At 49.2% G+C, this 17,382-nt stretch overlaps 1 protein-coding gene across 1 annotated transcript in view; it reads right to left on the reverse strand.

Annotated features, from left to right (window-relative positions):
* Positions 1 to 17,382, reverse strand: part of SLC4A11 (solute carrier family 4 member 11) — a 1,034,103-nt gene that overhangs the window by 290,264 nt on the left and 726,457 nt on the right. The window contains exon 15 of the mRNA XM_085642688.1: positions 2,967 to 3,073. Within this exon, the coding sequence (XP_085498814.1) occupies positions 2,967 to 3,073 (107 nt within the window). The remainder of the gene's footprint in view (positions 1 to 2,966; positions 3,074 to 17,382) is intronic.

Below are 17,382 nucleotides of genomic sequence, written 5' to 3' on the forward strand. Positions count from 1 at the left end.
CGTGCAAGACTTGAATCCGGGCATCCCTATGCACCTGGAGTGTAAGTATTCAAAAAACAGAGACATAAGTCCCCAAAAACTCAGTCAAAAAATGACTGGGGGTACCGCTCTCTCCGGATCTGCGATTGCTGGTGCGGAAAAAGAAAGAACTGACGTCAGTGCGCGTGGACGCATCTAAGTAACTCCAGCGAAGTCATCTAGGCGACTAAGATGCCAATGACGTACGCGGAGCCGTACGATGACGCCCATCGACGCGCAGGGGTACTGCTGACGAAAACTTTCCAGATCCAGTCTGAAGCCTGGGGATATTCTAAGGCAAGGAATCTATCACTAACGTGTCTCTTTCAGATCAGGACTTTCAGGCCCTCATGAGCACTAAAAACACCAGACTTCAGGGCCCTGGTTTAGGGCAAACGAGAACTAACTTTGGCATTTCAGCAGTTGGTAGTCTTATTCCCTATTTTAACGTATAGACCTGGTTTTCTTTAGAAGATATGTTCTTTTCAGACAACTTAGAACAGCTTTTCTGCAAGTTTTCTGGACTTTGTTATACTCACTTAAACCTCTTAGGCTGCAAAGGTGCTGGCAATAGATTTTTTCATGTTTTTGGGAATATTATTTTAATTTATCCACAAGTCAGTTGTTGAAAAGGCTTGCATCTATCACTTCAGGAACAAACAGAAAATCACTAAAAGATCAAAATAGGTGTCATCAAAAATAAAATCTGGGGACATGGTTTTGAGGCAGTTAAAGAAAGGAATTCCTCTAGGGATCTGGGGGCCAGTCAGGGAAATTAACTGCCATGAAGGGAGATGCTGGCATCCCAGAATAGCTAATGTAATTGGTTACTCCCACCTCCATAGGACTGATCGATCCAACCACCGCTGAAGGCGTGAGGAGGTGCTGGTTCTGACTGAGTGGCCTACTGTCAGTGCCATGATTTCATCAGCAGCCTTTCGTTTCTTACAACCCCTGCAGCCTAAACTGCATTTCCAAATCAGAGGCTGACCTCAGGGAGCGCATCAACCAGAGTGGGTGCCTATGGAGGCAATTGCATACAACAACCAAGGCAGTTGGACAATGGACATTGCCAGTCATGGTGCAGGCACCATCATAAGGCCTGGCAACAGTGGCCAGTTCTGAGTAAGGCAGAGGACAAAGTAAACAAAAATACATAAAAGAAGCACTTTTGAGGCGCCATCTAATGCCATATCAGACTGTCTATAACAGTAGTCATTTTGGAATCAGGAAGGGGTTGAGGATCCCTCAGATTGTCACCTTCTTAAAAGGTGATAGTTGAAATGTTGCATTAAAATAAAAAGAATCATGGCAGGGATGAATGCTAAACTGAACATAAAAAGTTGGAAGCTCATTCAAAACAGCAAAAGAATAAATCTGTGGAACTGGTTTCCAGGATGAAAAGCATCGAAAGCCTAAAAAACTAACTTCTGTGCCTGGGTTGGAATTTTGACTTGGATTGCATTTAAAACACCCAGGAACTACCTGGTGCGTTTAATACCTTACCCTTTGCTAAATTTGAAAGGGTCAAACCAGACGAAATTTAAAAGGGACCAATTTACAGGACCAAAATCTGCACGTTCTTTCCGAAAAACTCAGAATAGTTGCTATTTTTTGCATCCCGTAAGTTCTGAGCCCTGCAGTATCAGATTTTAATCTGCGCAATAAATGGCACGTTCAATCTGGCAAAATCGGAATGAGGACCTCTGTGAGGAAATGTGGGTGGAACAACAGCATGTCAGATAGATGCTGAACTACCACTACATTGAACCCAACAATGTAAGGAAACGGTGAGAACAAGAAAGACTAACAAATATTGGCCAGCTCAGATAGGAAGAAGGAGAAGGAAAAGCTTACAGATCTTGATTTTCCCTGACGTGAACAGTTCCACTTATAAGATATGAAAGGACAGAGAGCCACTGAAAAAGGTTCTCTAAACTTTCGGAGTGCAGGAGGGGATTTTGTCTCCAGCTACGAGGACAAAACAATATATTTTTGGGATGGGAGGCCAGCTTCCTATTAGTGGAATAGAGCGGTGGTAGAGCTGAGTTGGGATATAGGATGCATGTAAGGTGGTGGACACTTCATTTGGCCTTAAATCTGTGTTGACTTTCTAGAGCTTTTTTTTTATTTTTTATTCCCTGCATGTTAATGTTATATTAATAAACCCTGGGGATGGTGTGTCTGGAGATGAGTCTATACAAATAAATAGAAAAGATGGTACCTCGGCTGGAGGGCCATTTTCAAAGGGGTTGTAGATTTTTTTTTAGCATTGCATTACTTTGAAGTCCTCATCTTTCAGAAAATAAGCAAAATAACTGAGTTTTGTCAAAGTATTTGTTCAAGACTGATGACTGTAGATCTGGGACTACACTACAATCTTAACCACTAGATTTGCCTAAATTGTACTGGTTTAGTAAGCACTGGTTGCCATATGTTCATTGAACTGGCACTCCATGTGTTCAGCATTGTGTTGGATACAATGTCAATACAGACATTCTTGAAAAATATTACATCTGGAGTGTGTTAGTTTTGGGTAAAATTAAAAATATTTCTTGAATAATAACAAATCACTCAAATACTAATAAATATTCCATGCTATAGCATTTCAGGTACGCAACATTTTAGGAGAATGTTTGACTCAAAATAAATGTACAGGCTTCAAAAAGATGCAAAATGTCGATAGGCCCTAAAGCCAAAGAATAAAAAAAGAGAAAACTAAAATGCCTAAGGAATAAAAAGAGTGACGTTTTTATACATATTAGAGCACAGAAACAATTTCCTCCCACCTTTAAAAAAAACTAAACTTGTTTAGAGTTGTCACTGAAGCGTAGATAAATATTTGACTATGACAATGCCAATTATTAAGACAAACATTATACAATTTAAAACACGTTTCGATCTTTAAACAACTTACAGAATAATGTGTATTATAAAGGGTAACTTACTTTTTATCTCTTTGAAGAAATATGATCCAACAATTGAGAAAGCTATGACAGATATGGGTAAGGCACAGTCAGACAAAATTTCACGGACCCTTGAATGGAGGTACGGGCTGAAATAAAAGGCCAAATAGCTTTGTTTTAAAGTGTTATACAAGTCATAACTATCATTGCTTTATACTGTATCATGATTTAACAAAGTCATACACTTGTAGCACAGGAAAACATTAACTGTAACAATCAGTTAGCAGTTGCTGTGAATTCACCTTCTGCGTGCGTTCCTTCCATCTAATGTTAATTTCTGATTCTGCAAGTAAGTTTTATTCAAAGTAGTAGTATTGCTTTTTTTTTTTAAATAGTTTTTATTCGTCAACATACACATAAGAAAACAAGTTACTTACCTGTAACTACAGTTATCCAGTATTGGTATCTTTCATAGATTCACATGCCTGAATCATTCCCAGTCGCCAAGGCGGGAGTCCCCGGTAAATAAAAAAGTAGTGCCAAAATGTTAGTAGTAGTAGTAGGCCCAAAGAAAAGGCCTAAAACATATATCTTAGCAGCCTATCTACCTCATTATGCAAAAAGAACCAAGAATTTGGTAACAACCAATCAGACACCAGCACCCTTCTAGAACCCTCTCAGCAGAGCCAGTTCTCCTCAGATTTTCGTAGCACAAGTGGACAGTAAACGTCCCAAGATATAAAGAACTGACTCTACGGGGAGGCGGGTGGGTGCATGTAAATCTATGAAAGATACCAATACTGGATAACTGTAGTTACAGGTAAGTAACTTGTTTTCTTATCCAGTATTGGGGTATCTTTCATAGATTCACATGCCTGAATCAGAATAGCGAGCAGTATACCAAGTATACAGTCGATTGCGGATGGTGGGAGACTAGTGCTGATACTCCCTAGTTGCATCCACAGCTTGTTAACAAGAGGTAAGGAAAGAATCTTAAACCCCGAAACATGCAATCTATAAAGAAAAAACAGCATGTAATGCAGTAACATTGAAAATGAAAGCAAATCATTATTGTAAAACATTGCATTGACATACCAAAGATACCCACATATTGCATGTTAAAATATGAAAAAGGTACCTGAAGATTTCTCAAAGAAACAGATGTCGCAGTACCGCTTGTCCAACTGCTACCTCGTCTCGATGCGTAGATTGGAGGCAGTAATGTCTCGTAAAAGTGTGGACATTTTTCCATGTCGCCGCACGGCAGATATTTTCTAGAGTCACACCAGCAAACAATGCTGTAGACGCTGCTACTGTTCTCGTGTAATGGGCCTTGGGTTTCCGTAACAAAGGCCTGCGAGCTTTGTCATGGCAGAAAAGGATCGTAGATGCTATCCATCTGGCAATGGTGGATTTTGTCACCGCCTTTCCCAGGGTAGTTTGGCCATAAGCCACGAACAATTGATCGGACTTTCTAAGGTTCTTTGTTTTTTGAAGATAGAATTTAAGACATCTCTTGATATCGAGAGAATGGAAGGCTTGTTCCACTGCAGTAGATGGATTAGGAAAGAAAGTTTTTAACGTCACCGGTTCATTAAGATGAAACTGTGACGGCACCTTAGGGATAAATGTTGGATTAGTTCGGAGGTGCACGTAGTCTTGAGTGAAGTGTAGAAAAGGTTCCTTTACAGTAAATGCCTGAATTTCACTCACTCGTCGAGCTGATGTTAAAGCCAGAAGTAAAGCAACCTTCCAGGTAAGGAATTTGAGGTCAGCCTTGTGGATGGGCTTGGATGGGCTCGAATGGATGCTTCATTAATTGGATTAAGACTGTGTTGAGTTCCCATTCCAGTGGCGGAAGTCTGACCGGAGGAAACTCTCGGAAAAGTCCTTTCATAAACTGTTTTAAAGAGGATGAACAAAGAGAAGGGCCATGAGCACCCCTTCTGAATCTGGAAAGTGCAGCTAAGTGGACTTTGACTGAAGGGAAAGAAAGTCCAGATCTTGCCAGGTGTAACAAATAAGGGAGGATCTGTTCCGCAGGAGCGTCCACCGGGTGCACCTGGTTTGCTTCACACCAACAGCAAAACCGTTTCCATTTTAGACGGTAAGTTTTTATCGTGCTGAGGGCTCGTGATTTCGTTAATATATCCCTACAGTCTTGAGGGATATCCAGGTCCTTAAACTCTAAGAAGGCAGGAGCCATGTGTGTAAATGTAGGGACTGAGGGTCCGGGTGGAGAACCTGACCTCTGTTCCTTGACAGCAGTATTGGCATGGCCATCTGGGTGCAATCAAGATGAGACGACAGCCCTCCAACTTCATCTTGCGTATGACCCTCGGTATTAGAGGTATCAGGGGAAAAGCGTAAGCACAAATCCCTGACCATCGCATGGACAGGGCATTCCCCCTTGAGCCCTGTTGAGGGTATCTGCTGGCATAGAAGCGACATTTCTTGTTCTCCTTTGTGGCGAACAAATCCAGCGGTGGTGTTCCCCAAGCTCTGAATACTCTGAGCACTTGAGCTTGCTCTAGCTCCCATTCGTGGCAATCTGATTGGGATCTGCTGAGCGTGTCCGCTAATGTACTGCAGAGACCTCTGACATGTTCTGCTCTGAGGGTTAAGTTGTGGAGTGTGACCCATTCCCACAACTCCTGAGCTTCCGTGGACAGAGTTGCTGATCTTGTCCCTCCTTGCTTGTTCACGTAAAACCTGCTGGAGGTATTGTCGGTCCGAACCAGAACCGAAGAACCTGCAATCCTTGGAAGGAAAGCCTGCAGAGACAGGAAAATTGCTTGCAATTCCAGACTGTTGATGTGTTTGTTCTTGTACTCTGGAGACCACTTCCCCTGTATCTGTAAGTCTTGGAGATGACCTCCCCATCCTTCCATGGAAGCATCCGTAGTGAGGACAAATTCTGGAATCTTCTGTATGAAAGTGAGTGTGAGAAGGTGGCCTGATGTATGATGTCACTAGTTCTAGTGTACACCTTATATCAGTCCAAACCAACCCTTATGGTGATTGGTTGTAAAGTCAACCTTATAGACCAGCTATCCTAGTGGTAGCATGGACAAGAGCAGTCTTAGGCTAAACTCTGAATGGCATGTGAAGCCAGCTGTGATACCATATATAATCCCTTGAATACCAAATGAAAGGACACTACAACAGATATATATATATAAAATAAAGTGTATTTATTCTAGTCAAACCCTCAGCACTCTTTATGAGATTCGAGGTAAGTACAACACAGTCTTATTTAAGCATACATTAAGTCACACAGGTAAGTAATACAGTTAGGCCCTAGGGGCCACGCAAACCATATACTAAAGAAGTGGTATAAGGACCACTGTCACAGAAATAGAATAGGCCTAGGGAATCGCTGGGGCTACACTACCCTACCAACAGTTAGGAAGTGGGAGGCCCACGGGATTCAGGTGCAGAGTGGAAACACTCACGCGTAATGCGTAAAAGTCAATAGAATCACTAGCAGTTAGAAATAAGCAGTTTTAGGACACTTCTGGTTTAGCTAGAAAGTCGAGACTCGGAAACTAGACCCTAGGATAGTCAATACCCTTGTGAGCACCGGAGTACCCAAGTTACCTAGCCCACGGGCTGCGGGTGCATAGGTGTGAACTTGCTTCGGGTTTCGTCGTGGACTTCTATGGATGCCTGAAGGAAAGTTGCTGACAGGCAGTCAGTGTAGAGTGTCCGGTGGATCCCAAGGCCGGGATCAAGAAGGAAGGGTACCTGCAAGCAGAAGGGACAGAGTCTGGGTCACTAGCCAGTGACCACGTGGAACCAGGAAGGAACCAGGCGATGTCGTGAAGATACAGGTGAAGAGGTGAAGCTTGTCGCAGCAGCCACGGGTATCAGGAGACGTCGAGGACGACCAGGACCAGGAGGCGAGCTGTCCCACGAAGGCTCTTGCTGTCGGCGGCATCGAAGTCGAACTAGGACTCACCAAGCCTTGGCAAGCGGAACCCACGAAGAATGGAGACCTTGCTTCTGGTGCAGACCAGGAAGGTCTGGGGTGCTTCTCTTTTGCAGAGGAGCAGGAGCCAGTCTGGAGGAGCCAAACTAGCAGTGGAAAATCAAAGGTGTGTCGGCGCAAAGATTGCTAGCCAGCGGGCAAGCAACCGGACAGACGCAGCAAGCAGGAAAATGCAGAAGGGCCCCACGCAGGACTCGTGGAGTGTGGGGGGGCTGATCTTCGGTGCAATTGGTGCTTGGGGTTGGGGCATCTCAATCCCCGGTGCACAACTTCGAGGAAGCCTCAGAAGCTGCGCTGGAAGATACTCGCCACTTTTCCCAGGTAGCCGGTCCCACGTCTCTCGTCGCCTCCACGGATCTCAGCTCGGCTGTGGATCAGGGTCAGAGAAGTCTGGAAGTCAAGGCTCTGGTCAGGCTCTGCAGTCGGTCCCTCGTAGAACTTCAGCAAAGCAAAGGGTAAGTCTCTTGATGGTGCCTGTTTGCACAGGGTAGCCACTCCTTGGCCACAAGGGAGATTCTTCAGTCTTCTTCTTTCGTCGAAGGTCCAGAGTTTCTGTTCAAGTTGCAGGTTCAGGATAATCTAATTTAGCAGGGCCCAACTAGCTACTAATATACTGGGCTAGTGGGCTGGGCTACCTGCAAGGTCCCTCCTATGGGTGGGACCAGGAAGGGGAGTGGCTACACCCCCTTTCCTTTGTCCAGTTTCGCGCCAGAGCTGGGGCTGGAGTGCCCCAGCACCGGTTTGAACTGGACTATGCATGGAGCACCTTGTGTGCCCCAGGCATGTCTCATTCCTTTCAGCCCTCCCTGCCCCAATACACTAAAGTCTGTCTGGGGAGGTGCTAGCACCTCCCCAAGCAGGAAACCTATTGTCCAAGCCTCCCTGGCTGGGAGGGCTCCCAGCAGCAGGAGGTCAGACTCGTGTCTGTGGCAGCAGCATCCATTTTGTGATGCTGAGGCTTTGGTGAGAGTTAAACAGCAAAGTAGGATTTTAACATGTCTCTCCCTCTAGAAGGGAGGAATAATATCCTCATCACCAGAAATGGTATGGGGGTATTATTCCAAAGTGTTACACCTTACACGACATGTTTTGATAAAGCCAAACCATAGTTACCATAACCGTTTAAGATTATAAGGCACTTTAAGAGTATATGGTAGGCTATATCATAGAACGGCTATAAGGACATGGTTCCGAAAGCTGCAGACAGGCTCAGCTCATGCTAGAGCACCATCTCACATGTTACCAAGCACTCTGCCTCCAGGATTGTTAAGGCCTGCCATAGGAGTGGCTGATAGGTACACGTGTGTCTATATGAACAAGTTACTTACCTTCGGTAACGATGTATCTGTAAGAAACATTAGTCAGTTAGATTCCTCACCTTAGAATATCCCCAGGCGTCAGACTGGATCCCGAAGATTTTTCGTCAGCAATACCCCTTGCGCGTCGCTAGGCGTCGTCTGCGGCTCCGCGTCCGTCGTCGTGCGCCGGAATGACGTCGGAGTACTTAGACGCCGCCCTCGCGCGCTGACGTCAGTTCTTGTACATAGCTTTCCGCGCCAGGAACGCAGAGTCATGCAAAGACCGACACTGGTGCCAAAAATAAAATCTAGGGGCCTGAAAAGGATAACCTTAACCCTAGATGTCAGTTCGCAGAACGGGGAGGATGGGTGTGTCGGCGAGGAATCTAACTAACTAATGTTTCTTACAGATACATCGTTACCAAAGGTAAGTAACTTGTTCATCTGAAAGAAACACGTTAGTTAGATTCCTCACCTTAGAATAGATACCCAAGCAATACCATCTCCGGTGGTGGGTCTGCGAACCAAGATCACACCAGAAACTCCTGGAGGACAGAACGGCCAAAGAAGCCATCCCTCCGGACTTGGCTGTCAAGGCAATAATGCCTGGCAAACGTGTGTAGCGAAGCCCACGTTGCCGCCTGACAGATGTCCTGCAAAGGGACACCCCGTCCCAAAGCAGTAGTAGCCGCTGTGGCCCGAGTGGAATGGGCGCGCAGCCCAACAGGAGGATCCTTTTTTGCCAAGGAATAACAAATTTTGATGCACAAAACGACCCACCGAGAGATGGTGCGTTTGTGCACTGCTTTCCCCTTCTTAGCACCCACGTATCCAACGAAAAGTTGGTCGTCCACCCGGAACTGATTTGTGCGGTCCAAATAAAAGGAGAGCGCACGTTTTGGGTCCAGACGGTGGAGCCTCTCTTCCTCTTTGGAAGGATGCGGAGGCGGAAAGAAGGTGGGCAAGGTGACAGACTGCCCAAGATGAAAGGGGGTCATCACTTTCGGAAGAAAGGAGGGATGAGGCCGAAGGACAACCTTGTCCAGATGAACAGAGAGAAAAGGAGGCTTTGAAGATAAAGCCTGGAGCTCACTCACCCGTCTAGCCGAGGTGATGGCTACCAGAAAAGCAGTCTTAAGCGTCAGCAGACGAAGAGGACAATTATGAAGAGGCTCAAAGGGAGCGCACATTAGAAATGTGAGAACAAGATTCAAGTCCCACTGAGGCATTACAAAAGGGACAGGAGGGAACGTGTGAGTAATGCCCTTTAGAAAGCGTGTAACTACAGGGGACTTGAAAAGAGAAGGCTGATCAGGAAGCCGCAAGAAGGCAGAGATGGCAGCAAGAAAACCTTTCAGGGTGCCCAGGGCAGAGCCCTGCCGGGCCAAAGAAAGAAGAAACAGTAGAACCTCAGAAAGAGGGGCGGAAAGGGGATCCACAGCCTTTGCTGTGCACCATGCCACAAATTTGTTCCACCGGCAGGCGTATACCGGCTTTGTGGAGGGACGCCTGGCTGCCAGAATGATATCACAGACTTCAAGAGGCAAGTCAAATGGCATCAACTGCCGCCGCTCAATCTCCACGCATGGAGGTGGAGGCTGGACAGGTTCGGGTGGAGGACCGTCCCCTGCTGCTGCGACAGAAGATCCTCCCGAAGGGGCAGACGTATCGGAGGATCGGTCAACATACTGAGTAGCTCGGGATACCAGTACCTTCGTGCCCAATCCGGAGCCACCAAGATGACTTGGGCCCGGTCGTGCCTGATCTTCTTCAGCACTCTGGGCAGAAGTGGTATAGGCGGAAAGGCGTACAACAGACCGCAACTCCACTCGTGACGAAAAGCATCGCCGAGCGAGTGCCGACTTGGAAATTCCAACGCGCAGAACTGCTGACATTGCGCGTTCTCTTCGGTGGCGAATAGATCTAACCAAGGCTCTCCCCACTGCTGAAAGAGACCTTGCGCCACTTCCGAGTTCAGACGCCATTCGTGATCCATCATGCACCGGCGGCTGAGTTCGTCTGCTCTGGTGTTCAGAGAGCCCGCCAGATGTTGAACCACTAGGGTGACGCCCTGGTGTTCCAGCCACGTCCAGAGGCGCAGAGCCTCCTGACAAAGGGTCCACGACCCCACCCCGCCCTGTTTGTTGCAATACCACATGGCGGTGGTGTTGTCCGTGAACACCTGCACGACACTTCCCCTGACAGAGGGAAGGAAGGCTTTCAGTGCAAGCCGGATCGCTCTCAACTCCAACAGGTTGATGTGGAGACGAGACTCCGCCGGAGACCAGAGGCCTCTGATCTCCGCCTCTCCCATATGGCCACCCCATCCCAGGAGGGACGCATCCGTCACTACGACATGCTCCGGTTGGGGAAGGGAGAGGCTTCTGCCCATGACCCAATCGCGGTCCGTGAGCCACCACTGCAACTGCTGTGCAGTGCCCTCCGAGATCAAGACATGGTCGGACAGGTTGCCGTGATGCTGGGCCCACTGAAACTTCAGGTCCCACTGCAGAGCCCGCATGCGCCGTCTGGCGTGATGCACTAGTAGGATGCAGGATGCCATCAGCCACAGAACCCGTAACACTAGCCTGACCGAAACCCAGGATAGAGGCCGAAAGATGGGAATCAGGGCCTGAATATCCCAGACCCGCTGTTCCGGTGGATAGACCCGGAACTGCGCCGAATCGAGAACCGCTCCGATGAAGAGGAGCTTCTGAGAGGGACTCAGGTGTGACTTCGGCACATTGATGGAAAACCCCAGCAAATGCAGGAGATCCGCCGTAGTCTGGAGGTGGGAGACGACTGCCTGGGGCGAGCCCGCCTTCAGCAACCAGTCGTCGAGATAGGGGGAAGACTGGAACCCCTGATCTGCGCAGATGAGCTGCGACCACCGCCATCACTTTCGTGAACACCCGAGGGGCACTGGTGAGGCCGAAGGGGAGCACGGTAAACTGAAAGTGCTCTTGACCCACCGTGAACCGCAGGTAACACCGGTGGCCCGGCAGGACGGGGATGTGGAAATATGCGTCCTGCAAGTCCAACGCTACCATCCAGTCTCCAGGGTTGAGGGCAGCTAGAACCTGAGCCAAAGTTAACATCTTGAACCATCTTGACGTTCCGGTGGTCTCGTGGAGAAGATTCAAATGATCCCCCGAGATACGGTGGTGCTGCGGTGGCATGGCTGGAGGGGTTATCTCGAAGGGGAGGGAGTAGCCTCTTCGGACAATTTGCAGCACCCACCTGTCCGATGTGATGGACCGCCAGTGGAGCAGGTGATGGCGAACTCTGCCGCCCACTGGCGTGGAATGGGCCTGAAAGCTCGGACTAGGAAGGCTTTGAGGCGGATGCTGCCGGGGTGGATGTGGGCTGACCGCGTCGTCCTCCAGAACCGCCTCGGCGGAAACCACGTCCGCGACCGCGCGCAGGTTGGTTCTGCGGCTGGTGGCTAGGCGTACGTGAGGAGGCACCCCTTACTTGGCCACGAAAGGGGCGAAAGGCGGAAGTTTGCGACCCCGGGGCCGAGAGGCCCAAGGACTTGGCCGTAGCCCGGGAGTCCTTAAAGCGATTCAGCGCACTGTCCGCTTTCTCGCCAAAAAGGCGAGTGCCATCAAAGGGCATGTCCATGAGAGTGCTCTGGACATCGCCCGAAAATGACGTGGACCGCAGCCAGGCGTGACGTCTAAGCGCCACTGTGGTAGAAATTGCCCTACCCAGCGAGTCCGTAGTGTCAAGCCCACATCGGATAGCATGTCGCGCTGCATCCCTCCCATCGGCCAGAACCTGGGTAAGTCGTGTCTGGACCTCCTCCGGATACAGGGGCAGCACGTCCTCCACCGCATCCCACAGGGAGTGGGAATAACGGTCCAAGAGACATGCGGTGTTCAAAGACCGCAGGCCCAAACTAAGGGAGGAGAACAGCTTCTTGCCAAACTGTTCCAGTCTCTTGGAATCCCGGTCCGGCGGAGCGGTCGGGAAGGAGGATTGGGAGGTAGAGGTCTGGATAACCAGGCTCTCGGGGGTAGGGTATTGGGACAGAAAACTGGGGTTGCCCGGAGCAGGGCGGTGGCGCCTGGCGACGTTCCTGTCCACAGGAGGAACTGTGGAGGGCTTGGACCAGGTGCCCTGCAGAACGTCAATGAGGGCCTCATTGAATTGCAGCAGAGGCTCAGTGGAGCTTGCTGCAGACTGAAGCACCTCAGTGAGGACGTTAGTCCTCACAGCCACGGCAGGCAGCTCGAGACCAAGGGCTGCGGCCGCCTTGCGCAGCACTACAGAGAAAGCAGCACCCTCCTCCGAAGCCACAGTCGGAGGCGAGACGAATCCAGTGTCCGGAGAGGTATCCAGGCCACTGGCCTCCCCCAGTTCATCTGCCCAGTCCTGTGACATTTGAGCCTGAGCGGCCATAGGATCCTCGGATCCCTCCCAGTTGTCCGCATCATCCGATTCCTGGTAGACAGGAGGAAGGATCGGAGCCGGGCGATAGACAAAATGTGTCTCCAGCGGCGCCGAACGCGACGTCCATCGACGCCGTAGCGGCGCCGGGCCCGGAGTGGGGCTGAACTGGGGCTCGACGTCGTGCGGAGTCGGCGTCGGAGGTGGTACTGGTGTCGACGCCGGCGGAGGAGGCGTGACGAGGTCGACCGGCGTCGGCGGGGACTCGGGAACGGGTCCCTCGGGTGCTTGTGGCGTCGAGGCCGGAGCAGTCAACTGCGCCGGGGCCGGGGCCGGAGCCGCCGGCAGGCAAGGTAGCCCAGTCGGGTCCGCGGGGCCCGAAGGCGCGCCAGCGGGCGTCGACGGCGGAGCCAGGCTCCTCATGGCCGAGAGGAAGGCACTGACTTCCGCCGGCGTCGCGTTAGTCCCAGGGACCGGTGGGTATGGGGACTTGCGCGGCGCCTGCGGCTCCGCCGGAGCCGCGGGGGTGGAACCACCCTGACCCTCGGCCGAGTCGCGCGACCGGCGAGGGGAGTCCGAAGAGCGGTGTCGCCTCTTGGACTTCTTGGAGTGCTTCGACATACCCGAAGACTTGGATCCCGACGACCGATGATGACGTCGGCTGCGGCTCCGCGACCGATCCTTGGACCTCCTCCTGGACCGGGATCGAGAGGGGCGCGGAGCAGAGTGGCGAATCTCGAGAAGCTTACGGGACCGCTCCCGTCTAGCCTTCGAGGTCAGGGCCTTGCAGTCCGAACACGACTCCGCGTCGTGGTCGAGGCCCAAGCAGTAAAGGCACCGGCGGTGATGGTCCGTAACCGACATCAAACGGCTACAGTCAGCACAGGCTTTAAAACCAGGCATCCTACCGGCACCGAAGTCGCGACAAGATCAAAAAGGATCGAAAAAGTTAGTCAAAAAATGACTAAAGGGGTAGCTCTCCCGGATCTGAGCTTACTGGCGCGGAAAAAAGAAGAACTGACGTCAGCGCACGAGGGCGGCGTCTAAGTACTCCGACGACGTCATTCCGGCGCACGACGCAGACGACGGAGCCGCAGACGACGCCTAGCGACGCACAAGGGGTATTGCTGACGAAAAATCTTCCGGATCCAGTCTGACGCCTGGGGATATTCTAAGGTGAGGAATCTAACTAACGTGTTTCTTTCAGATATAAGGGTAGATATAGGTATACTATATCTAAGCAAGGGGTGATTACATGACCTTGCCCCAGCTGAGTGATCAGCCAGTTGTGTCTGATTGGAAGGCCAGACCAGGGGTGGCATAATACATGCTGCAGCCCCTGGGAGGCCTAGGGTATACCTATGCCCTGGGTACCTAGGGTACACTGTACAGGGTCCAATAAGGTGATCCTTACCAATTGGGTATGTACCTAGGGTACATGGAGTCCATTTTAAAGAGAGAGCAGACAGCCTGAGACCCTGAATGGCAGGATCTCAGGCCAACTAAGTCGAAAAACCAGCTAGACACTAGGCAAAAAGTTGGGGGTAACCATAGTCAGATATCCACCTTCCTACATCGAGAAGCTTACGTGACCGCTCCCGCCTAGCTTTCGATGTCCAGGCCTGGCGATCGAGGCACGACTCCGTGTCATGGTCCGCCCCCAGGCAATAAAAGCACCGGCGATGGTGATCCGTCACCGACATCAGGCGATGACAGGCGTCACAGGCTTTGAAACCAGGCATCCTACCGGCACCAGAGTCGAGTCGATAGACCAAAAAGAGTCAAAAAAGTTAGTAAAAAAATTACTAGGGGTAAGCTCTTCCCGGATCGGCGCTTACTGGCGCGGAAAAAAGAAGAACTGACGTCAGCGCGCGAGGGCGGCGTTTAAGTACTCAGACGACGTCATTCCGGCGCACGACGCCGACGACGGACGCGGACCCGCAGACGACGCCTAGCGACGCGCAAGGGGTATTGCTACAAAAATCTTTCAGATTGGGAAGTTTTACGCGGCTGCTGGAATGTACTTACGATCGGCCAGAGAAGTGACAGTTGAATAAATCATCTTCAAAGGACCACTGGCGCTTGCAATCACTTAGCATAGCACTTTTTAATACTATTTATGTCTATACTAACTTTTACTAGAAATCGTATGCCCTCCGCAACTTGCGCATCCCCCGCATGTCAAATCTCCACATGAGCTGTTTCTAAACTGACTATTTTTTTTTACTTTTTTTGGTACAAAGTTACTAATGTACAGTTACTTCATAGCATTATTGCATTTTAACCTCTTGTTGTTTTATTTAGATTTTATGCATCTTATTTTTAACTTTCTCTAAATTGTATTTTCCTCCGCTTTTGTAAAGGATTTTAATTAATCATACAATAAAGTTGTATCAGGGACGAGGAAGACCGTGGCTGGGAAGCCTCCGAGGATCGCGATACACGCGCCATCAATTCTAAACGCCGCTCCTTCAACGACTTCGGTTTTAACTTCTAGCAGGAACCACAATCCTCAGCATCGTGGTGTTTACCTAAACACCACATACAAATTGTATGCGGGTCCGTCACCAACATATCAGTTACAAGACTCACAAGGTATGAAACCTGTCTACATCAGACAAGGGCACACTGTTCCACCGACACCTGGTGAGGAAAAAAACGACCCGAGGAACCACTTCTCTGGATCCGTGTTACAGCACAGTAAAGAAGAAACAGACGTCCACGCGCTGGAGGGGACTTATATGGCTCCACGGACATCATACCTGGAGGGGACGTCACCGGAGAGACGTACAACGCCGTCCCCTGGCGTGCCAAGGTACTGCTGAAAAATTTACAGATCCAGACTGGCGCCTGGGGGGAATTCAAAGTTAAGGAATCTGTGACTAGATGTCTATCAGATAACAAAAATTGGTACATATTGTATCATGGCCGAAGTAGCGGATTTTTGTTGAATGGCCATTAGGCTTACCCTCCATAATTTAAAAAAGCTATTTGGCTTGTCTAATAGTTAGGTTTTGTCCCAGTAGTATTTTAAGCACTCATGTCTAGGGTATGGATTGATCTTTCTGCTGGAGATAGATGCCTGGGGAAGTAAGTTGTGAGTGAGATTGTCTGATTGATATGGCAATCCAAGATCAGATTTATTAAGAAAGGAATATGCTACTTACCAGTATGCATCTGTTCTTGGCATGTAGAGCTGCAGAGTTGTACACTTAGCATAGATCGCCATGTGGTGTTGGGCCCGGATGTTTGCAGTTTGTTTTTGGTCTTTGGACAGTCTTTGGAAGTCACGAGTTCGGTGACGACTCCTTCGGTCCGTACTGCGCATGGGCTTCGGCTCTATCCTCAGATTGTTTTTCGCCAACAGGGAAATGATGGAGCGTAGTAATAACAGTGAGAAACCCATGTGTGTTGTATCTAAATAAGATGGACTGGAACGGATACAGGTAGCCGGGGAGGCGGGTGGGCGTGTACAACTCTGCAGCTCTACATGCCAAGAACAGATGCATACTGGTAAGTAGCATATTCCGTTCGAAGCATATGAGCTGCAGATTGTACACTTAGCATAGATTATATAGCAGTACCCAACCTTAGCGGCGACCACCGGTATCCGTTGCAGCAGTTTGAAAAAGTGTCTTTAGTACAGCCTGGCCCACACTAGCTTGCTGCTTGGAATGCACATCTACACAGTAATGTTTTGTGAAGGTGTGAGGTGTTGACCATGTGGCTGCTTTGCAGATGTCATCTAAGGGTATGTTCCCTAGAAAAGCCATAGAAGCCCCTAACTTTCTAGTAGAGTGGGCTTTAGGTGGAACAGATAATGTTCTTTTTGCCTTTTGATAGCAAATTTGTATGCACTTTACAATCCACCTAGCTATCCCTGCTTTAGAGATGGGGTTGCCTTTATGTGGTGGAGAGAAGGAAACGAACAATTGTTTAGTCTTCCTGAAAGGTTGCGTTCTTTGTATGTAGTACAGCAAAGCTCTCTTAACATCAAGTGTGTGTAAGGCCCTTTCTGCAACAGATTGAGGTTGCGAGAAAAAGACAGGTAATTCCACCGATTGATTGAGATGGAAGGGGGAAATGACCTTGGGCAGAAACTTCGGATTTGTACGAAGTATGACCTTGCTGTGATGTATTTGTAGGAAGGGTTCCTGTATAGTGAACGCTTGTATTTCACCAACCCTTCTAAGGGAAGTGATAGCTACGAGGAAAGCTGTTTTCCAGGTGAGGAACTGTAGCTCACATTTATGCATTGGTTCGAAGGGTGGACCCATTAGCCGTGTAAGAACTACATTTAGATTCCACACAGGGGAAGGTGGTGCCCTGGGAGGAATTACTCGTTTAAGGTCTTCCATAAAGGCTTTAATAGCGGGCACTCTGAACAGTGATAAATGCTGTCTGTTTTGTAGATAAGCAGCAATCGCTGCTAGGTGTAGGCGTATGGATGAATATGCCAGGTTACACCTGTGGAGATGGAGCAGATAGCATATGATGTGCTGTATGGATGCATCTAAAGGGTTGATTGTATTGTTACGGCAGTAAATTACAAATCTTTTCCACTTTGCGGCATAGCATGCTCTAGTGGTAGGACGTCTGGCTTCCATGATAATGTTCATGCAATCAGGGGGAAGGTTAAGGTATCCAAATTCTAAGATTTCAGGAGCCAGATCGCAAGGTTGAGCTGAGCTGGGTCCGGGTGCCTGATTTCTCCATGGTTCTGAGTTAGGAGGCATGGGGATAGGTGCAGTTTTTGATGTGGTACCACTGAGAGCTG

The sequence above is a fragment of the Triturus cristatus genome, chromosome 2_2, assembly GCF_964204655.1.
Source record: "Triturus cristatus chromosome 2_2, aTriCri1.1, whole genome shotgun sequence".
NCBI classification, from domain to species: domain Eukaryota; kingdom Metazoa; phylum Chordata; class Amphibia; order Caudata; family Salamandridae; genus Triturus; species Triturus cristatus.